At 59.8% G+C, this 20,920-nt stretch overlaps 3 protein-coding genes and 1 long non-coding RNA gene across 5 annotated transcripts in view; 1 reads left to right on the top strand and 3 right to left on the bottom strand.

Moving 5' to 3' along the window:
• Nucleotides 1-1,368: 1,368 nt before the first annotated feature.
• PLBD2 (phospholipase B domain containing 2) lies at nucleotides 1,369-5,446 on the bottom strand. The gene is made up of 12 exons (XM_086761782.1): nucleotides 5,231-5,446; nucleotides 4,934-5,027; nucleotides 4,684-4,842; nucleotides 4,209-4,309; nucleotides 3,589-3,803; nucleotides 3,414-3,508; nucleotides 3,181-3,341; nucleotides 2,969-3,064; nucleotides 2,602-2,673; nucleotides 2,362-2,514; nucleotides 2,044-2,206; nucleotides 1,369-1,923 (listed from the first exon to the last, which is right to left on the bottom strand). The coding sequence occupies exons 1-12, from the start codon at nucleotides 5,431-5,433 to the stop codon at nucleotides 1,756-1,758; spliced, it is 1,680 nt and encodes a 559-aa protein (XP_086617908.1). The 5' UTR covers nucleotides 5,434-5,446; the 3' UTR covers nucleotides 1,369-1,755.
• An 831-nt stretch (nucleotides 5,447-6,277) lies between these two features.
• Nucleotides 6,278-11,899, top strand: SLC8B1 (solute carrier family 8 member B1). The gene is made up of 15 exons (XM_086761825.1): nucleotides 6,278-6,872; nucleotides 7,318-7,470; nucleotides 7,562-7,614; nucleotides 7,721-7,779; nucleotides 7,925-8,029; nucleotides 8,142-8,309; nucleotides 8,397-8,504; nucleotides 8,582-8,638; nucleotides 8,837-8,967; nucleotides 9,108-9,249; nucleotides 9,636-9,757; nucleotides 9,955-10,108; nucleotides 10,194-10,274; nucleotides 10,778-10,842; nucleotides 10,922-11,899. Exons 1-15 carry the CDS (start codon nucleotides 6,753-6,755, stop codon nucleotides 11,117-11,119), a joined length of 1,716 nt encoding a protein of 571 aa, XP_086617951.1. The 5' UTR covers nucleotides 6,278-6,752; the 3' UTR covers nucleotides 11,120-11,899.
• On the bottom strand, nucleotides 11,620-12,573 carry LOC147598629 (uncharacterized). The gene is made up of 2 exons (XR_015260469.1): nucleotides 12,399-12,573; nucleotides 11,620-11,846 (listed from the first exon to the last, which is right to left on the bottom strand). It is a non-coding gene; the product is annotated as an uncharacterized LOC147598629 (long non-coding RNA).
• A 385-nt stretch (nucleotides 12,574-12,958) lies between these two features.
• The window catches only part of TPCN1 (two pore segment channel 1), a 44,848-nt gene continuing 36,886 nt past the window's right edge, over nucleotides 12,959-20,920 (bottom strand). For both annotated transcript variants that reach the window (XM_010129818.2, XM_086761481.1), the window contains exons 22-27: nucleotides 20,176-20,222; nucleotides 19,767-19,835; nucleotides 19,256-19,340; nucleotides 17,641-17,777; nucleotides 16,295-16,375; nucleotides 12,959-15,439 (exon numbers count right to left, since the gene is read on the bottom strand). In XM_010129818.2, coding sequence (XP_010128120.1) covers nucleotides 15,317-15,439; nucleotides 16,295-16,375; nucleotides 17,641-17,777; nucleotides 19,256-19,340; nucleotides 19,767-19,835; nucleotides 20,176-20,222 — 542 coding nt within the window. In that variant the 3' untranslated portion in view covers nucleotides 12,959-15,316. The remainder of the gene's footprint in view (nucleotides 15,440-16,294; nucleotides 16,376-17,640; nucleotides 17,778-19,255; nucleotides 19,341-19,766; nucleotides 19,836-20,175; nucleotides 20,223-20,920) is intronic.

The raw sequence follows: 20,920 nt of genomic DNA, 5'->3' as shown, positions 1-20,920 counted from the left end.
AGTGAAACAGACCCTGGAACACAGGATTTCAGTCCCCTGCCCCAAACTGTGCTGCACAGCACCCCCGCCCTCTCCCCAAGAGCACTGGGGACAGGCAGCCCTGTCCCTGCTGGAGCCAGCCTCTGGTGACAACAAATTAACTGACCCCTTGGTGCCTGCACCATCATTAGGCTTCAGAGTGAACAGCACAGCACAGGCAGGGGCAGCGCAGAGGCACAGCGCTGCCTGCAGAGAGCAGGCGCCTCTGCACCGAGCCACGCTGCTCTGCGACCCCGGGGCACTGGAGATGTGGGGGTGACGAGGATTTTTGGAATGGGGGCACAGGGGGCAGGCACACAAGCTCCATGGAGCAACCCCCCACCCCATCTCACAGCAGGCAGAGGGGCTGCGATCACTTCCCTGGGGATGGGACAGGGGTGGACCCTGGGGAAGGGGTGCGAGGAGCCCCCCCACCGCTCAGAGGGAGGAGGCTGGAGACCCTCTCAGTGAGGGCACCATGCTCCTGCTCAGCCCTGGGGTGCTCAAGGGTCCCTTCCCAGCCCGTGCCCCCCTCCCCATCCCCTCTGCGGTTCCATGCCCCATGCTCAGCATCAACACACCTGTCCCTCCCCAACCTCCTCCTACCTGGGGAAACCGAGGCACAGGGACCCCCCTGAGCAGTGTCCCCTTCCCCGGGAGCCCCTGCACCACGAGGACATCAGGGGACTTGGGCACAAGCTCTGCCACCCACCCACCTTACCTGCAGCCCCCTCACCGCACCAGCACCCAGCACAGCAGGTTTTGGATACCCCACCCTATCCAGGGCACCCAGCCCAACTTTTGGGGTGCCAGCATCCCACCAGCCCAGCCCTGCTGCAGCCGCCAGGGAACTGCAGGGGCCCCCAGCCCCGGTGGGAACCTGGTCCCTTCAAAGCACTGCCGAGCACCAGCTCATTAATCCCCCAGTAATGACCTCGTTATTCCTAACGAGGCGGAGCGGATCAAGGGAGCTGCGGTAAGAGGATTTTGCAACGGGGGTTTCAGGGCTGGGGGTACACAGGTGGCAGAGGAGGGGGAAGACAAAAGGGATGAGGACAGTCATCCCATCTTGGGGGGTAAGCAGCAGGATCTCCCCCCTTCAGCCCAGACCCCGCACTCCCCCGTTTCAGCCCCACACTGGCTACCCAGCCTGATCCATCGGCAGAGAAACCGTAGCAGCCTGCACCCCAAAAGAGCCCAGCCTGGCTGCACCCTCTCCCACCGAGGGTGTGAGGCAGCAGAGAAGCAGGGAGCACCCCATAAGTTTGGGGGGAGAAGACCGCTGTGTGAGCCTAACCCTTATATAAGCCACCAGAGAACCTCAGCAGAGCGCAAAGCACAACCACCACCTCTGCTGCACCCAGACCACTTTATTTGTCACAGCCAAACCAGCTCACTCCCCTCCTCTCTGCCCTGCAGGTGGGCTCCAGCCTCCCAGGACCCCCCCTCCTTTTCTGGGAAGGGCCCCCCTAAATCAGGCTTAGACCCAGGGCCAGAGCCCCTCGGCGGGGAGGGGACACGGCCCCACGTGCAGCCCAGCCGGCACCACGGGCACGGCAGCGAGAGGCAGAAGCAAAACGAGCGAGAGGGGCAGAGGACCACCCCCCTTCGCACCCACAGCCAGTCCCCTGGGGACAGGGGAGAGCCGGTAGCGCTGCCCCCCCCCAAAAAGGGGTCCCACGCAGGACGGACGCCTGCAGATGGACAGACGGACGCGTGCGGCGGCGGCGTGTCCCCTCAGTCCCAGCGGACCTTGACGGCAGGGAAGGTCCAGAGGTCGGGGTGGCCCATGTGCAGCAGGCTGCTGCAGGGGGACGCGCTCCAGCGGAAGGGGGGCACATCGTCCCAGGTGGGACCGCTGGCGGCCACCAGCCCGAAGCTGCGGGCCATGTCCGAGGAGGTGACCTGGTGTGGGGGGAGGAGAGAAAACAGGGGTGCAAATCAACACGCGGAAGGAGCAATGCAGTTGGAGGGGGGGCGCACCCCCAAAAAAGGGGACCCCCAGCTCCCCTGCCCCCCCCCCACCTTCATGTCGGTGCCGCCGTGGCAGCGCTGGCGCAGGGCGGGGAAGGGGTAGGTGCCGTTGGCGGGGTTGAGGTCGGAACGGGCGGAGATGGCGTTCTCTGCGTTTTGGGGGGGGTCGCAGCCCCCGCACCGTGACAGGGGGTCCCGCAGGTAGTTGTTGGATCTGCAACGCGGCCAAGAGAGAGTCGTGGTGAAGATGGGGGTAAAAAAAAAATTAAAAAAAAAAATCCGTAATGATGAAAAATTCACCCCTGAGGGCTGCAAATCCCCGAGAGGGTGTGGGGGACACCCAGGTTTGGGGGGGTCCCCAGCACCCACCTCATCAGGCGGACCATGGAGTCCAGGTCGCGGACCAGCGTCTGGTTCCGGCGGAAGATTTGGGCGCGCGGGTTCTTGTCGTAGGTGAACCAGTCGCCGTATTTCCTCACCAGCTCCGGGTTCCCGCTGGCGTTGAAGATCTCCTCGAAGTACCTGGGGTGGGGGGGGACCCAGCGAGTCAGCACCCAGCGGCAGCTGCCCCCCCTTTCCGGGACGTCAGCGGGGTGGGACGGGGCTCACGGCAGGTTGTAGCTGGCCCAGTAGCCCTGCTGGTACAGCAGCTCCGTCCGATCGGCCGCCACCACCAGGCCCCTGCGCTGGGAGGAAGAGCACCGGTCAGAGCTGATGGCGAAATCAAACTGGGAATGAGGGAAGCATGTTCTGGGAAGGGGGGCAACCCTGCTGGGGGTCCGCACCACTGGGTTCCCACCAGGTGATGGGTGCTGGGCGCCCATCACAAGTGTCCCTGGAGAGCCTTCAGCCGCTGACCAGCAGCACAGGCAGCTCCTGCATCCCCATCACCCCACTCACTGGGATGGGGCGGACGGGACCCTCGGGACCCTCGGGGGTCTTCCCGAACGGCTCGGGGAGGAGCAAGGGCACTCACGGGATCTGCTCCAGCACGGTCAGCACGCCCGGCGGCGGGCTCGCTCTCCCCGGCGCGAAGGCTTTGTAGTCCACCACCATCCACTGGTTGTTGTACCTGGCACGGAGAAGCATCCCTCCGGCAGCCGGCCTTTCCTCGGGACGAGCATCCCTCCCATCCGCCCTCCCGTGAGGGCCGGGGGGGATTCCCGCGCCCTGTCCTGCCCCACTCACGTGCCGCTGTTGAACCGCCGAAAGATGGCGGCCCACTCGGGCCCGCTGCGGGCCAGGCGGTTGGCCACGATGTTCCTCAGCCACTCCAGGACGCTGCCCCGTGGGTCCAGGTACTTCCAGCGCGTCGGATCGTTGTTCCCGATGGTGGTTTCCAGCGTTACCTGCGGGGAGGGGAGCGATGGGGAGGGCTGCGGGGCTGGGGAGGGGTCCCCCAGGCCCAGATCCCCACTCACCAACCCGCTGCTGAGGATGTAGAAGTCATCCCCGGAGAAGATGGTGCCGGGGTAGGAGGAAAACACCTGGGTGCTGCCAGGGATCTCAGAATCGCCTGGAAGGGAGGGGACAAAAAGCAGGGGAGGATCAGAAGTGGGGGTGCAGGACGCAGCCCCCCCAGCCCAGCCCACGCACCGCCGGCCGAGGCGCGGAAGGGCAGCGTGTACTTCTTGACGACGCGCAGCATGGACTGGTAGGAGGTCCAGGTGTCGTGGGCCACCAGCAGATCCCGCCGGCCCGGCAGCAGCTTGAGGAGGGCAGAGCAGGAGCCCGAGCCCAGGACGCGCCGCGGGGAGGAGCGGTTCAGGGCGGACTCCAGGTCCTCCAGGTCACCCCTCAGCTGCAGCAGCCTGGGGGGGACACGGGAGATTTCGGGTTATCGGGTGGGGGACAGCCCGGCCCAGGAGCTGTGGCAGCTCGGAGCAATCTGTCTGTCTGCCTGCGCTGGAGGGCGCGTTTCTCCGTTCCGCCCCGGCACGGGCACACGCGATTCGAGAAGGGTGAGCGCGGCAGTGGGGAAACTGAGGCAGGGGGCCGCGGCGGGCCTGGGGGGGCAACCAGCACCCAGGTGCTGGGGAGGGGGAGAACCTGCCTCAGCTCCATCCTGCCCCAGAGGAGGTGGGTGAGGGGGGACTGGGAGCAGAACGGGGCGTCCCTGGATATCCAAGCATCGTTCCCACAGCTCCGCAACTCCCGGGGTCACACCCCCCCCCCCCAAGCCCCCAAACCGCCATCACCTGCGGGAAGCAGCTTACAGGAAGCCGAAGGGCGCCAGGCCGAGCCTGCCGCGGGGGAAGTCGGGGCGCCCGTTGTAGCTGTCCTCCAGCCCCTTCAGCTGCAGCAGGGCCAGGCGCACCTGTGGGGACGGGGGACAGGGCTGGCACGCGCCACCCGCCGGGGTTTCGGGGGGACGGGCTCTCCCCTTGCCCCGGGCGACACACAGCGGGTCCCGCGGGTCCCGGTGTTGCCGCAGAGGCAGGGAAGCGTCGCCGCCAGCGGGGCTGTGACTCAGCACCCGTGGCTGGCGGCGGGGGGGAAGTGAGCCGCCCCCTGCGCACCCCGACAGCGGGACACGAGGCCACCAAGGGGAGAAGGTCACGAGCCACCTCTGCTCGCCCAGGGGAGGATCCCTGGCTGCCACATCCCCATCGTCCCACCCAGGACCCCAGGCACCCCCTCCTTTCGATCAACCCGGGGGGTGACCCAGGGTGGGGACACCCCCATTCTCACCTGGTGCCAGTACTCGGGGTCCTCCCCCTTCCCCATCTGCTCCTCCATCCAGGCCAGGTTGGCCTCCAGGTAGCCGCGCAGCTTCTCGCAGTACTCGCTCTCGTACTTGAAGGGGCCGCAGTAGCCCACCATGGTGTTCATCCAGTGCATGTACATCAGCTGGGGGGGACACGGCGGCAGGGGTGGGGGGAGCGACCTCAGCGTGCCCCTGGGGACCCCCGCTTTCGGAGGGGTCACCCCAGCCCCTTACCTGCTCGGAGACGGCGGCCTCGGCGAGCCCGGCGGCGTAGGCCTGCAGGCTGTCGCTGTACGAGGCGTTGGTGGTCACCTCCAGGAAGGCCCAGCTGTGGGGGGACACGCGTGGGACACGGACACGCGTGGGACACGGACACGAGTGGGACACGGACACGAGTGGGACACGGACACGAGTGGGATGCACACGCGAGTGGGGCAGGGTACCCCACCCGTGACGGCTTCCCCCGAGGCCGCCCCATCCCCGTTCGGCTCCGTGCGAGCCCCCCACCCGCCCCCCCGGGCCCGGCCCTACCCGACGCTGGGGATGCGATCGTCCAGGCCGGCCCAGGCCACGGCGTCGGGGCGGCGGCCGGGCAGGACGCGGAGCCGACCCGAGCCGGGCTCCAGCACCACGGAAACGTTGCGGGGCGGCGGGGGGGCGGTGGCGGAAGGGGGGGCTGCCCCGGCCAGGGCAGCGGCCAGGGCGGCCCCGAGCAGCGCCCGCACGGCCGCCATGGCGGGGACCGGGGGGCGGGGCCACGGGCAAGGGGCGGGGCCACGGGAAGGGCTGGGGCGGAGCCTGGGGTTGGCCACGCCCCCGGTGCCCCCCGGCTGGGTGGGGACACGCGAGGCTTTGGTGCCCGGCCCACGGGCGGCAGCCCCCGCGTTGTGCAATCGCGGCCCGGGCTGTTTACTGCCCTCCCCGCTCCACCCGCGGGCAAAGTCCCCCGAGGCACGGGCTGGGCCGGCGGGGCGGGGGGCGGAGCGCTCGGAGACCCCCCCCACCCCTAATACCAAAATCACCGTGTGGGGCATAAAGTCCCCGTGGCCCACCCCCCCCCACCCCCGCCGCTTCGTTTGCACCGCTGCAGCCGGCTGCCTGAGGCCTGGCACGCTCGTGCCGTGCCACGGCTGAGTGGGATAGAGGAGGGGCCGAGTTTCCCCCCAAAGCTCCGGACCCCACGCTGAACCGGGACGCCCAGCGAGCGCCACCGGCGTGGGGGTGCTGCTGGGACACCCGTGGCGGGGAGGTCCCGGTGATGCCCTTTATCGGGCTCCCGCTGGGGCGACATCCTCGGCCGTGCCTGTGATGAGCTCGCCGGGTCTCAGAGGGTCACCCCAAAGAGGGGCCGGGCGGGCTCAGCCCCCAGGGTGGGTGTCCGGCCCCTGCCCCGCCGCGGCCTGCGGATGCCGGGATGCGGAGGGACGGGGCGGAGACTCCCGCCCGGCTGCAGACACCCTGCCGACCGCGGGTAAAAAAAGTGGCGCTGTCGCTTTAAGAGCGGAGGGTGGCGGCCCCTTTAAGGCGCGGGAGGGGTGGGTGGGATCAGCTGTCCGCGCACGACAGCGGGGCCGCGCCGCCACGGTGGGTCCGCGGGGCGGGTGGGGTCCCCCGGGTCCCCTCAGCATCCCCCGAGCATCCCGGGACCCCCACCCCCCAAGGGGTCCCGCATCCCCCCCGCATCGGGGTCTCCACGCCCCCGCCCTGGTTTAGGGGGGGTGCCCCGCGGGTCCTCTGGTCCTGCGTGGGCTGTCGGTGCCGCTCCCCCCCACCTCAATTTGCTCCGCAGGCGCTCGGAGCGGCCCCGGGGCTGAGCCCCCCCCACGCGAGGACGTGGCGTGTTTTTTTCAGCCTGACGGCGGGTCGCTGTGCTTTTAATCGTTATTATTATTTTGATTTTTAATCTTTATTGTATTTTTTTTTTTTTTTTAATTCCCCCTCCACCGGGGAGGGGAAGCTGCGGGATGGGGGTCCGGGAGCTGCCCCCGCTCCCGCAGCGGTAGGTGCCCCCCCCGAGGCTGCCGTGGGGCAGGGTGCCGTGGGGCTGGGTGCCATGGGGCAGGGTGCCATCATCCCGGCCGGGGCGCAGCCAGCCGGGACCCCGCTGCTGCCGGACCTGGGGTACGCGCTTCCTCCCGGGGGGGATGCTCTGAACCACGGCCGGGGCCTGGACGTGAGTGTGGGGGCTGCGGTGGGGTTTTGGGGGGTGGTGGGAGGGATGTGGTGGGGTCCCTGTCCCGTCCCGTCCCTGCTTCCCCTGTCCCCACCATCGCGGCTGGGATCCCACCGGGATTTCCTCCGCTGCTGGGTTTCTCCTCCGAAAACCTCGCTGCTTGCCAGGCCGGCGTCTTCCCATGGCCGGGGTTGGGTGGGGGGCAGCAGTGGGGGGCTGGGCCGCTGGGGACAGGGACAGAGATGGGGACAAGGGCCCGCAGCCCCACGAGCCCTGGCGCAGCCGTTGACCCATGCACTTGTAACACCGATGGGGAAACTGAGGCAGGGCTGACCGAAAGCAGCAGCGCCCGCCGGCAGCCCTTGCTGGGCGTCGGTGGGCGCTCGTGGGGGGGCCAAATGGGACTTGGGGTGCCCCGCCGAGTGCCCCACGCTCTGCCCTGCAGTGCTGGGAGGTGCGGAAACACAACAGCTCGGAGTGGTGCCGCTTCATCCGGAGCAACCCTGACTGCCGGCTGGAGGGGGGCTTCCTCGACTACCTCGAGGGGGTCTTCTGCCTCTTCCCCCCCCGCCTGCTGCCCTTGGCCGTCACCCTCTACGTAAGGATGGGAGGGGGATGGTGCTGCTGGGGGGTGCTGCTCGGCTTCAGGACCCCGCCGACCCCTCTCTCCGCCGTCCCCGACCCTGCAGGCTCTCTGGCTCCTCTACCTCTTCATCATCCTCGGCGTGACGGCGGAGAAGTTGTGAGTGGTCCCGGGGAGGAGGGGACGAGCCCCGGGGGGCGAGCGGGGAGCCCGGTGGTCCTGGAACGTCCTCGTCACCCCCTCTTTGCCTCCTCCGCCCTTCCAGCTTCTGCCCCAACCTGTCGGCCATCTCCACCAACCTGAAGCTGTCTCACAACGTGGCAGTATCCTTGTGGGTGACGGGAGGGGGGGACACCTCGGCCGGGGAGGTGGGGGGGCACTTCTGCAAACTCTCGACACCGTGCCGGTGCCCTGCGTCCCTGCGGGGAGGAAGCCACCGGGTCTTTTCCTTGACGTGCCCCTCTCCATGGCGTCACCTTCTTGGCCTTTGGCAACGGGGCGCCCGATGTCTTCAGCGCCGTGGTGGCCTTCTCTGACCCGCGGACGGCTGGGCTGGCCATTGGGGCCGTCTTTGGTAAGGAGACCCCTCAACCGGGGGCCGCCAGCTGGGGTGACAGGTTGGGGAGGATGTTGCAGGGCCACAGGATGTTTTCCCCCCCGTGAGAGGGACCCCGTTGCGTTGGTAGGCGCCGGCGTCTTCGTGACCACGGTGGTGGCCGGGGGCATCGCGCTGGTCAAGCCCTTCACGGCCGCCTCCAGACCCTTCCTCAGGGATGTCATCTTCTACATGGTGGCCGTCTTCCTCACCTTCATGGTCCTCTACTTTGGCAGGATCACGCTGGGAGAGGCTCTGGGTGAGTGCCACGGGGCAGGGGGTCCTGGGGGGCAGTGGGAGCAGCCCTGGGTGCCGTAATCCCCCCGCCCGGCTCCTCCCATCCCAGGTTACCTGGGGCTGTACCTCTTCTACGTCTTCACCGTCGTGCTCTGCACCTGGATTCACCGGCGGCAGCGGGGGGAAGGAGTGGCCCCCCCTGGATCCTGGGAGCCAGGTAAGGGCCCCGTGCAGACCCCCGGCGTGCTGGGGTCTCCCTCCACCGCCCCCCTCTCCTCTTCTTTTTCCCCCCAGAGATGCCGACGGATGCCGAAGAGCAGGAGTCCTCCGGCACGAACAGTGGGGACTACGGTACGTCCTTCCCAGTGGGCTCAGGGCCGGCTCCGATCCGTTCTGGGGGGGTCCCAGGGACCCCCAGGTGCACGTGCCCAAGCCCAGGGCACAGTGGGATCTCCCCGGGGCCACGCAGGTGACCCCAGCCCCATGCTGGAAGGGTCGAGGGGAACCAGGGAGCCCCCCACCCCGCTCAGCCGCCGCGGCCCCTCGCAGGTGAGGAGTACCAGCCCCTGCTCCCCTCCCGCGAGCCCTCCCTGCGCATCCTGGCCGCTGCCCTCAGCCCCCTGGACTCCCGCAAGTGGAGGAGGAAGCCCTGGTACTGGCGGCTCTTCAAGGTCTTCAAGGTGAGTAGCGGGGTGGGGGACACGAGCCAGCGCGTCCCCCTCCCTGCCGGCCCCTGGGGCTGCGTCACCCCTGGGCTTTGCAGCGGGACAAGGTGGGAGACAGGTCATGGGGCATCTCTGGGAGGGTCCACTCTTCTCAGGTGCCCGTGGAGCTGGCGCTGCTGCTCACCGTTCCCGTCGTGGACCCCGACAAGGACGACCTGAACTGGAAGAGACCCCTCAACTCCCTGCACGTCCTCACCAGCCCCCTGCTCTGTATCCTAACCCTGAAGTCGGGCGCCTGTAAGAGCCTGGGACACCCAGGAGGGGACGGGGGACTGAGGTGGCCACCAACCAGGAGCCCTTTGGGGCTAGTGCCCCATCTGGGGAGGGGAGGAGAGGCCAGCGAAGAGCCAAGCTCGGGGGATTTGCAGCTGGATGGCTCCGTCTTCCCCCTGGGGTGGGGGTTTGGGCCCCCCAGCATCCAGGTCCTGGGGAAAAAATGGGGTGGGTCCGGTCTGCCTGGGGAAACTGAGGCACAGAGGGGAGTGACCTTGTGAGGGCTTAGGGTAGAGGTGGCTGTAGGGGGACAAGGCTTTATCTCATGCTGGGAGCCTGGATGGATCCTGCCCCAGCCCCTGTGGTGTCTGTGGGGCCGCTCTGATGCCCCCTCTCTCCGCCACACGCAGATGGGCTGTACCAGATCCAGGGCGTCTTCCCAGTCTGGGGACTGGTCATGCTGGTGGGCTCTGTCCTGGCCATCATCACCTTCATCACCACAAGCAATGAGGAGCCACCCAAGTACCACTGCGTAAGGTGCCCCCCAGCCCTGAACGCCCACCAGGGACTAGCCCAGCCCGCTCCAGCTGGGGCTGAGGGTCTTGGGGGCAGAGCAGGAGCCAGGACCCCAGTGGTTCCCAGCGTCCCCAAGAGGGACACGGATGGCTGGAGGCGTGCAGGGTCCTGCGGGACGCACCCAGGGACCCGCTTTACCCCTCTGCCTGGCAGGTATTTGCCTTCCTCGGGTTTTTGGCCAGCGCCATGTGGATCAACGCCGCGGCCACGGAGCTGGTGAACATCCTCCGGACGCTGGGCATCATCTTCCAGCTGAGCAACACCGTGCTGGGCTTGACGCTGCTGGCCTGGGGCAACAGCATTGGTGGTAAGGGCTCCGCTGCGCCCCGGGGCCAGCCCTGCTGCACCCCTCCTCCTGGCATCCCCCAAAGCGTCCCCTTCTCCCTCTGCAGACACCTTCTCGGACCTCACCATGGCACGGCAGGGCTACCCGCGCATGGCCTTCTCCGCCTGCTTCGGGGGCATCATCTTCAGTATCCTTTGGGTGCCGGGGGGAGGTGGTGGTACGTGGGGTGGGGGCTGCCTCAGTTTCCCTGCCTGCAGCCCAAGGAGAGCCCCTGCTCATGGGGAATCCCCAGGAAAAAGCAGGGCAGGAGCCATCCCGGAGTCCCTGGGATGCTGGCACCCTCCCTGGTGCCCACTCAGTGCGGGGGGACCGGTGTGGTGCTTGTGAACCCCAGGAGCTGCAGGGATGGAGCCAGCAGCATCCCCCTGTCCCCGCTGCTGTCCCAGCCCCAGCGGGGGCGGGGTTCGGGCTGGAAGCAGACAGATTTGGGATCTGCCAAGGGGAAGAGGCTGTGCCACCCTCCGGGAGGCTTCGTGTGGTCCCCAGACTGAGCTGAAGCCTCTCCTCCCCCAGTGCTCCAGGGACAAACTGGGCAAGGCTTTGGGCTAGCGACAGCCATGGGGTGCAGGCAGGGAGGCAGAGGGTCAGTGACGTCCCCCTCGCCGCGTCTCCATCCTGAACGTGCCCCAGACATCCTGGTCGGCGTGGGACTGGGCTGCCTGCTGCAGATGACCAGCAGCCAGCTGGTGGTGAAGGTAAGGCTGCGGTGGCACGGGTGCGGCTGGCAGCAGGACACCAGCATGGCTCCAGCATGGCTCTCCGTCTCTCTGGCAGCTGGAGCCCGACAGCCTCCTGGTCTGGATCCTCGCCGGGGCGCTGGGGCTGAGCTTGGTCTTCTCCTTCGTGTCGGTGCCGGCGCAGTGCTTCCAGCTGGGCAAAGCCTACGGCGTCTGCCTCATCCTCTACTACCTGGCCTTCCTCTGCGTAGCCCTGCTGACAGAGTTCAGGGTGATCCATCTCTCCGCCGTCTGAGCGGCCCCAGCGCCGGCAGGAGATGCGTGTCCATCTCCTGGCCTCCCCGCCGGATCGGGGTCTTGCTCTCCCCTCTCCCTGCCAAGTGGGGGACAAGGGCACCTCGATCCCAACCAGCCCAGCCCTCGGCCTTCGCTTTCCGGAGTGGGGTTGGTTGGTCGTGCTTTGGGGAAGGAAGAGGAGCTGTTAGTCATGAGCTGCGTCTTCTCCCCGCTCTGTTTAATCTGGTTGAACTCAAGGCGGCTTAAGAGCTCGGCTTTCTCCAGTCCCAGTGGCAGGGACAGAGGAGAGGGCAGCTCCAGCCGGGGTGACAACAGGAGAGGTTTTACCTCTCCCACCACTTCACTTTCCGCTCACCGTCTCCACGCTGGCTGCGCTGGGACAGGGCGAGGGCGGTCGTGCGGCACGGGGTCACCCTGGGACGGCCCGAGCACAAAGTTTGTCACCGCGAAGGACGCGATGTCTCCACAGCGCAGGTTGGAAATAGCCGAGAGACGGGGTTAAGGTAAGGCAAAGCGCTAGGGCAGCGCTTGGTTTTAATGCAAGCAAAGCTGGAGGGGAAAAAAAAAAAGACAACAAACCAAGGGAGGCTGGCTTCCCCTGCTTTTTTAAGCTGTTTTTCAACTGGAGTTTCAGATCCTACTGTTCTCCGTGGACAGAGCTGTAGGGAAGGTCGGGGAGGTTTCCGCACACAGCATTGGCCTCTGGCAAAACCAGGTTTTAGGCACTGTAAAAAAAAAAAAAAAATTGCAATTAAAAAAAAAAAAAAAACAACACAAACCCAACCTTCCACTTGCGGTGTTTGCTGTGAGGGTGTAACGCAACCCTCACCCTGCGCGGTGACGTTGAGGGGAGAGGGGACGGGAGCTGAGCCAGACACGAGGCAGCAGCGGCAGAGGGGCCTGGGGGGCCGAGCCCCTCCGTGCTTTTTCCCGGCGGCTGGGGGAAGCGGTTTCCTCCGGGTTCACCGGGAGTTGATTTCTCAAGAGCAGTCACATGCGCCTGACTCGGCCATTTCGTCCCAACGGTTGGGAACCGCAGTGTCACGGCCGGCCTGGCACGGGGTCAGCACGGGCTGCCAGGGCTGTTACTCAGCTCCCCTGCGACGGGGACGCCGGCGGTCCCGGGGGAAGCGGAGCGGGTGGGCTGGTGCTTCCAGGCCCTGGCAGAGGGGCTGCAGGGCGCAAGCTAGAAAACAAGCTGCCGTTACGGATGGACAACCACGTTTCTGCTCCGTGGGGAGAGAGGGGCTGTTTTGCAAGAGGCACAACCGCCAAACCTGGTTCTCGCTCCCGTCTTGGGTGCCAGCAGCCTCCTGGGCCTGAATCATTTCTCCTTTTTCTAACCAGATACGGGCTTGCACGAAAAAATAACGCTCCTTGTGCCCGCGGCTCTCGGCTCTGCCCTGAACCTGCTGACAAGTTCCTGGCAGCTCCTGGAATGATCCGGGGAGAGCAGCCCCACTGCCTTACACACAGCAGGGCTAAAGCAATCAAAACTGCGGCCAGCGAACCAAGACAGAGGCACAGGGTCAAAAAAAAACCCCTCTAACCTTCAACATTGCACTGGGGTAGCTCTAAAAACAGAAGTTTGAAAGCATTATGTGAACATTTAGGAAAAAAAACTGGCAGGGGGAAGGGCAGAAGGGAAGCTGAGCTTTGCAGCGTCCAGGAAGAATTCAGAGCAGCTCGGCAGGGCACGCACGCAGAATATGCCCATGCAAGCGTTGCCACTGGAGAGGGAGGGCGGGCACCGCTCCTCCTCGAACGCTGTGGAAGTGCTTCACCCGCGGCCAAGCCTCACGTCTGGAATAACACGGGAAGGAGGAAAGGAAGCCGCTGCCTTTACAAAGCTGAGGATGCTCTTTATTAGTGTGCTTGGAAAAAATCTAGAGAACATTTTACAGACATGTCCATAAAATCATTTTATAAACAAAACACCAGCATACAAAATCCTGCAGTGCTTCCTCCCTTGCTCCCTACAAAATGATTGTCTCCGACGTTAGTCTGTGTGTCAGGTGGGGGAGAGGAGGATAAATAGAAGGGGATGCCCCGTACTCAAACTTCGTTTCCTTCCGGACAAAGTCGTGTGGAAGAAGTAAACTTCTGCGACCCTCCCTGGTTTACAAAAATAATTCATACAACGTGCACGTGGGGACAGGTCGACATCTCAGCACAAAACCACAGAAGCAGCACCTGAGCCCTGAACTCCTGTCCAAGCATTCCCATCTCTGTGTTCCCGCGTGTGAAGCCGGTCAGTGTCCCCTCCAGTTTAGCTTAAAGCTGCAGAAAACACCCCAAAAAAAAGTCACTGACAGCCCTGCAAGGAGAAACAGGCTGTAGGGGAAAGCAGAGTTTAAACACAGCCATTTTTTTTTTTTCCCCCCTTAACCTTCACAATGCTTGTTCAGCCTGCCCACAACTTAAACCAGAATAAACAGCATCTCCAGCCCCAGGACTCCGCTGGGTAAATCTCCCAGGCTGCGACTCCACGCAGAGCAACCGCCAGAGCAACAACCGCACCGCTCATTAACTTGTGGTCGAATTTATGGTTTGGAAAACAGCCCTTGAAGGTCCTTCACGGTTCAGCTCAGAAGTAGTTTCATACCTGCAGTACCCAGAAAGGAAACAAAGAGTTGCCCTGAGGCCCCCGAGAAATTTGGCAAGGGTTGAGAGCTCACCTGCTCTTCCCATCCAATAACCCAACTGTTCCCACTGTGCTACGCAGGGAGAGATTTTCAGAAGCAGCCCTGTCTTGCCTGCTTTTGAAAGTCTCACCCACCCAGGACATGCTCCTGAGCTGCCCAGGTAGGATCAGTTCTCTCCCACCATCCTTGTGCCACGTGGTGGGGCTACCAAGGAAAAAAGAGGTGTGTGGGACAAAGGGAGTGGGCACACAGATCTCCCACTGCCTGGTCTATCCGGAGAAAGGAGAAAGCCTCCCCAGCAAGCTCTACTCTTAGTCTGAACCTGAGAAAAGACCAAACAGCAGGAGGGGAGGGGAGCCTCCCAGCTGACAGATACTTCCAGCCCTCAGCACTTTCTGTGCTGACAGGGGAAAAAACGGAACTTCAGAGAGAGGTTCCCAGCCTGCCATGACCACAGAAGAAACGTGGCAGAGCTGAGAAGGGATCCCTTTTCCCCCTTCCTTCCCATCCCTCAGCTACCACATCTGGCAGCCCCCTTGCCAGCTGCAGAAAAGCAGAGAAGGAAGAAGAATCATCGTTTTCCACATTCCTCCTGCATCCAGAATTCAGGGGAACAGTAAAACTCCCCAGTGGATCTTCCCAAGATCCAACTCGGTCAGTGTTTGCTGGCCTGAGGAAGGTTTCTGCAAGGTGAGAGCAAGGGAGGAGCAACACTGCTGCTCACTGGTATGAACAAAGCAACGGCCCGGCCGAGGACGAACCAGCAGTAGAGCTTGATGACCACATGCTCTCCTTAACCCAGAGCCAGGCAGAAATAAGTCTGACTCAGAGCTGCAAAACCTTCCATTTCTTCCTCCCGGTGATCTACCTGAGCTAAAGACCAGCAAAACCAGCAAACTCCTGTCCCGCCTATGGTCGTAACACAACGAGATGCTGGCCACCAGCTGCCACAGAACTGCTAAATTCGATAATCAGAGCCAGATCTACTACAGGGAGTGCATCTAGGTGTGCCAAAAAGGAGGGGAAAGGCAGACTGCTCTTCCAAAAGTGCTGAAATATCACACCACCTCCCCTTTCTCTGCATAAGGAAGGTGGAGAAGAAACAAAAACTCACTCCCTCATCTTTTATTCCTAGGTTAATGGTACCCTTTAAGCAAAAAGAGATCTTCAAAAAGGGCAAACGTTTTAATATTAAGCAGGTGGCTTCAGCACATTTCCTGCTGTTAATGGCTGCACGTCCCTTTCCCCCAGGCCTGTTAGTGGCAAGACAAACAGCAGGCTGGAGCCTGGGGAGCAGCTCAGAGGGAGAAGGTTCTGTCCGAGACGCTAACTCTGTGCTGAGCACGGGTATCACGCTCAGTCTGGGTGCAGCAGATTACAGAGAGTCCCCCTGGGGCTCTGGTTTTTCAGCAATCCACTGCCTAGGGGAAGAGATTTAAACCCTAAAGCTGAACAGTACACTGAACAGATCTATATACACCATCCCGATACACACGCCGTGAAGTAATACTCTAGGTTATTGCATAGAAGGCGCCTTGCGTTAGCTAGGCCTAAATGACAGTCTGGGAGCGTTGTCGGAGGCTCTGGGGCTTCAGAGAGCTGTTGGAAGCAGATGCAGGCTCTTGCAATGGCGTTTGAGATTCCTCTTTTCTGGAATGCTCCTCATACCATTCCTGCAACGGGAGATCAAACACACGGAGGTCAGGCTCTGCCCCACACCAGCCTATCCCGGAATCACAGACCAAGCAGAACGGGCAGGGAGCTTCTCTGCAGATTTCCACCCAGCTGGGACTGAAGACTCATCCCCAAGCGAGTTGGCCATGAACGGTTATGAGATTAAATTCTTTCAGTACTGATCATTACATCAGCCCATGACCTTCAGCCTGGAGGTGAAGGTCTGGCAGGCACTACGGCGACCAAATCCACGGCACAGAGCTCCCGACCACAAAGGGCACTAGCAGGAATTCCCTAAACAATCCAGGGAAACAGCTGATTTAAGCGTTTCCCATCTTTGTTAGCCTGCTGTTCTGAGGGAAAACCAGGCAGCATTGCTCCGCCTGGGAGAACGCTTGGTTTCTGTGTCAGACAGACACACCCAAGCTCAAACACAATCACATTCCAGTGGCTTAACAAATTAGCGTTCCGCAGCCCCAGGAAGGCACTACGCATGTGCTCTTAGTCCCAGCAAACACGTCTACCTCGGAGAGTCTCGGGAAGCTCAGCCAAGCTGGAGTGCCTACACACACACCGGAGCACGCGGTTACGGCAACTCTGCTGACGCAAACCTGCGCAGCCGGGCACCTGGACCCGCTGAGGAGGCTCTGACGTGCTCTGTGGTTTAAGAAAGTCCCAGAATGCCAGAACAGATGAATCTGAAGTTTGTTTCATCTACTGCCCACCCTTCTCACAGAGCTGCCTGGGTCCTGGAGGAAAAAAGCCCCCAGTGTTTAAAAGGACAGTTTGTTTTTCAAGGAAACATTCTGCTCACCACAGAGACTTACTGATACTTCCAACTTGGGCTCACATACCTGTATCTCCTCCTCGTACATCTTCATACTCAAATCACTCTTGGTCCTTGATCTGCGTCCCAGAAACACTGTTGACATTTGCTATAAAGTTGGGAGAAGGAGGAGGAAAAAAACCAAAAAGACATCCATCAGTTAACTGAGCAGCTCACAGGATCAGTCCCTGGAACTTGAGACGTCCTTCACGCAGACACCCATCACCCAACGATGAGCTTGGGCTATCCTGGGCTCCTCCTGTTGTCATGGGAGAAAGGCATTTGAAGGTGCACATAACCTGAACAAATGCAGGCATCCACTGCAGGCTGAGACAAGTCACACTAAAGCAGGTCCCCAAAAACTACAGACACACCTGTAGCTCGGATGGATGCATCGCTGGTGCTTAATTCAGTCAGATAAACATAACATCAGTGCCTGCACCAAGGCTCACACCCAAGCTTTCCAATAAGATCTCATCTAAGAACAATTTCACACTGTTGGCCCATGGGCCTGGACTTTTTGAATCATAGAATCATCATGTAAGTGGAGACCTGAAGTCTGAATTATTCCTGACCACGAGTTACATGAACAGAACTGAGAAGGAAAAGAAACCTCAGGGCTGGCATCATAATTCCAGACTCCAAGGCTGAGGACAGCGTCCGCCTTTGGTTTACTGTCTTGAAAACTGCTTCTGACCATTATCATTGTCGCTATTCTGAATTTTGTCTGTGTGAACAAGAGCTCAGCCTTTAACTACCAAGCCAACCAAAGCAAATTAAGGTAGCCTAAGAAACTGCAGCACCTGCACTTTGTAGTGGTGATACAAGAATATGATGGCTATTATTAAAACGATCGCTATAAGCTCTTCCCAGATGCATGAGACAACAGTTCTCAGACAAGAGCAGTTACTCAGCTCATTTTTCCAATTGTCCATCCTATTTTGGAATGAGAATGTAAGCAGGGCCATGCAGAAAGGAAGCCTGGTGTTTGGAATCGATACCATCGTATTCCTGCGTAATGCTTCAGGACTGTGCAAACCCAAGTGTATGACGGCACAGAGACAGGCAAATGACAAGACCGTGGCTTCCTTAGAGAAAAATTAATCTGCTTCTTCCAGTGAATGCTAGGCCAGGACAGTCCTAAGAGAAGTTTGTGGGTTACAGCGATGAGCCTCTGTCAAGTCTATTCAGAGCGCAGAGGAAATTCAGCCGCTGCTTTTCTAGAGCGGCAAAACCGAGCCCCTCCAGCAGCTCAGCTCTCAGCACTACAAAGACACATGCAGCTTCTCTCTTAAGATATGAAAAAGGCTTTTGTGGCCCTGGCACGCCTCCCTCCCCCGAAGCTGAGAACCTGCAAAACGCGTTTCCTCTTACCCCATATTTGTCCATCTGCAAAACGATCTTCTGCAGCTGAGCGGTTTCAGCGGCGGCCGAACTCCGCTTGTACAGCTCGATGATGCCAACCACTTCCTCCTTGGAGATCTCCTTCTCCAGCACAATGCCGTTGTCTTCTGGAGAGGCAAGAAAAAGAAAGATTAAAAAAAAAAAAGTCACCAAGATGAATATTGCTTCATCAGCCGCTATGATAATCCTGGAAGGTGAAGCTTAACAGCACACAGGACCAAGCCAGGTGCCAGGCGTGGTCTGTACCTACTTTTGTGACAAGAATGCGTATGTCCTCGTCCCCCCAACAAGGCAGGGAAGAAGTTAACTAGTGTGTAGGGCCAGCAAGCATCTCAGCTTCTTAAAATACTGGGCTTCTCAGTATCTTTAAAAAAAAAAAAAATCGTGTAGCTTTTTGCTTGCCTGTAAATTAACTAGCAAAGCAAACAATCACGCAGGAATTGCTGCCCTTTGCCCTTCGACTGCCTAACACGGCTTCAGTGCTAAAAAATGGCTTTCACTGCACCCTTCAAACTGGGTGCAGGAGGGATCACGAGGAAGTGTTTCTGTAACTAACAACGCCCGGCTCCTGCGGGCCTGCACCACACAGATTTGATCTTCTGGCACCTAAGATGAGGGGCTGATCAAAGCTGCTCCCAAGGCTGGGGCCTTCATCGTGTTTCTGCGGGGAAGATTCTCTGGTGTTAAATGTATGAGTGCAGTAGCTACATCTTCATGTAAAGAATTATTAAGATGAGTCTGCACAGAGAAAGAGTAGAAAAGTCTGGGTGTAGATCACCTGAAGGAACAGGAGGAGAAGGGCTGCAGGAGATTAATGTGTTTATGGCACCTAAATTAGCAGGTCATGAAGTCACATGCAGTTTCAGACACCCAGCTCCGGAGACAAAGGACAGTGAGTAAAACTGATGACTCACTGGGGTGAGGGGATGGAGAGAGTCACTGTCAGTTCCTAAAGGGGACAGAAAGGCACGTCCAAAACCAGCACGCAGCCACCAGTCTAAGTACAACCGAGAGATGTGGAAAGGACTGCACAGGCAGCGTCCATGGTCCTCCGTGTCACAGAAAGAGTGCTGGCAAACTACTTGGATCCAGCATTTTGGTGTCTGAATGCTGGACAAGCCACCTGGAGACACGTTCTGGTGCCAGTGAGCAGAAAAGCGAGGAAGGGAAATTGGTTTTAAAAGAAAAATCACTCTCCCTTCCTGTAAGGTCTCTTGTTGAGCTTTGCTACATCGTCGCTGTAATGTTTCCTAGATTTCTTTCATGAAATGCATGCAGACTTCCTATCTTTAAATAATTTAATTGGAACAGTTCAAGCAGTAGTTGGCGTGCGTGCACACACGCACGCACACACACACACGTATACATAAAAAAAAAACCCCACATACATACACACACATTCGTTTTGGGGAATACTGGGGGAGAGATGAGAGGCAGAGCAGAAAGGCCAGATAGAAATCTCACACAAAAGCTACCAAAAAAAATAAATCTAGTCTTTGCTAGCCAATCCCATTCTCTCCTAGAGACATAAGACACCAGGGAGAGAAGACACAACGTTGTGGGTCAGCCAGTCCTCAGTTCTGACCTTCTGAATCTTGGTTCTTCCGAGTGTAGTTCATGCGGAAGACAAAAGCATCCAGAATAAAAGCCACGATGATTGTCATCACCACCTGGGAGAGGACATGAACAGAGATCAGGAGGCTGCTGCTGGGGGATTCTTCTGGCCCAGTTCAGCAGGAAGCTGAGCATTTGGTCTGTGCTTCAGGTCTATGCTCCCCAGCTCCTCCACGGCGGAGGGGATGCACACGTCACACATCTACTTGCGAGTAAACTGCTAACAGTCAACCACAAAGGGGACAGAACGAAACTGTGCTGCTGTAGTGTTTACCGCAGGCCCAGATTTGTGCAGCACCAGCTTTGTCAATGCCCATAAATTCAACTTTCTGCAAGTGACGTGGACTCATACCTGTTTCTGGAAGACATTTATGCAGAAGAGCAAAGTCGTCCCTATTTAGGGATGCAAGCTCCCTACTGTAAAAGCTGCCTCCCCTCCCCATCCCCACTATTTGATGCACGAAGCACATCCAGAAACCTACCATGGTCACAATATAGAAGATCATGAAGTAAAGACGGCTCCAGTGAGTGGTTTGGGACGTCACCCCTTCCTAAAGAAGAGAGGGAAGAAGTCAGTAGTGCATAAAGGAAGGGAGAGTCTGCTGTTACCTGCTTGCCAACAGACATAAAGTAGCCTAAACATGATCTGTCTCTCATTCATGGCTCCTCAGTTAACCCCAGGGACTGCCTGCGCAATGCAAGAAAACACGCCCAGCAGCATGCCAGAGGTCAAATGCCACCCAACGAGCAGGAGCAAAAAGATGTCTCGCAACAAAGTTGGGCCTATCTCCCGTCCCCAGGGGAAGAAAGCAGAGGTGGCAGGTAAGATCTAGCTCAACTGGCAAAGAGCCTGTGCTGTCTATACACACGAGGTAGCTGAGGTTTACTCACCATGATGATGTACCAGTCATTGACGACCGTCAGCTCAAACAGTGTGACTGTATACAAAGAGAAAAAAGACAGACAATTGCTTTATCCATCCTGACCTACCTTACAGTGATTCTTAGACAAAGTATTTGTCAGGGAAGACTGATGCAAGACACCGAAGTTTCAACACAACCAGCAAATCCAGAGACAGAACGCAGCCCCTCATCACTGCAATTACTGCAGACAAAGTGGGTCAGACCCACAGAACCAGGAGCACGGCTTAATCTATTTTTATTAAAGGAATCAGAAAGAGATATGATTCTTTCCACCAGAGAGCATGGAAACCTCTGAAATCTCCAGGAGATAAGCATCGCTGCTCACACATTAAGAAAAATCATGGAGAGTAATCAACACATTGAAATTATTCTGTATCAGTGAGTTTAAAGAAACATATTAGCATCACTATTGGTTCTTTAGAAGGGTTGGGACTTACAGCCTCCCTAAATAGCTCCAGAAGTCTGGTCTGATCACCAGTCAGAACAGATCTGCTGGCTTTTAAGAGATGTCTGCTTACCTTGCAAAACAGTCACGGCACAATTAGTCAGCTGGAGTTCTCCAGACAGAAAGAGCAGGATGCTGAGTGTTTGAGGTGTATTAGTAGGACTCTCTGGGAGAGTCCCAGGCTTACATGAGCATTACAGTCCTGCCATCCAGCTCTGCAGGAACACAGATGCACTAAGGAATAGCTTTTGCTACAGTCAAAGCCACC

The sequence above is a fragment of the Chlamydotis macqueenii genome, chromosome 17, assembly GCF_036417535.1.
Source record: "Chlamydotis macqueenii isolate bChlMac1 chromosome 17, bChlMac1.mat, whole genome shotgun sequence".
Lineage (NCBI taxonomy): Eukaryota > Metazoa > Chordata > Aves > Otidiformes > Otididae > Chlamydotis > Chlamydotis macqueenii.
This window is presented reverse-complemented; position numbering and strand designations above follow the sequence as displayed.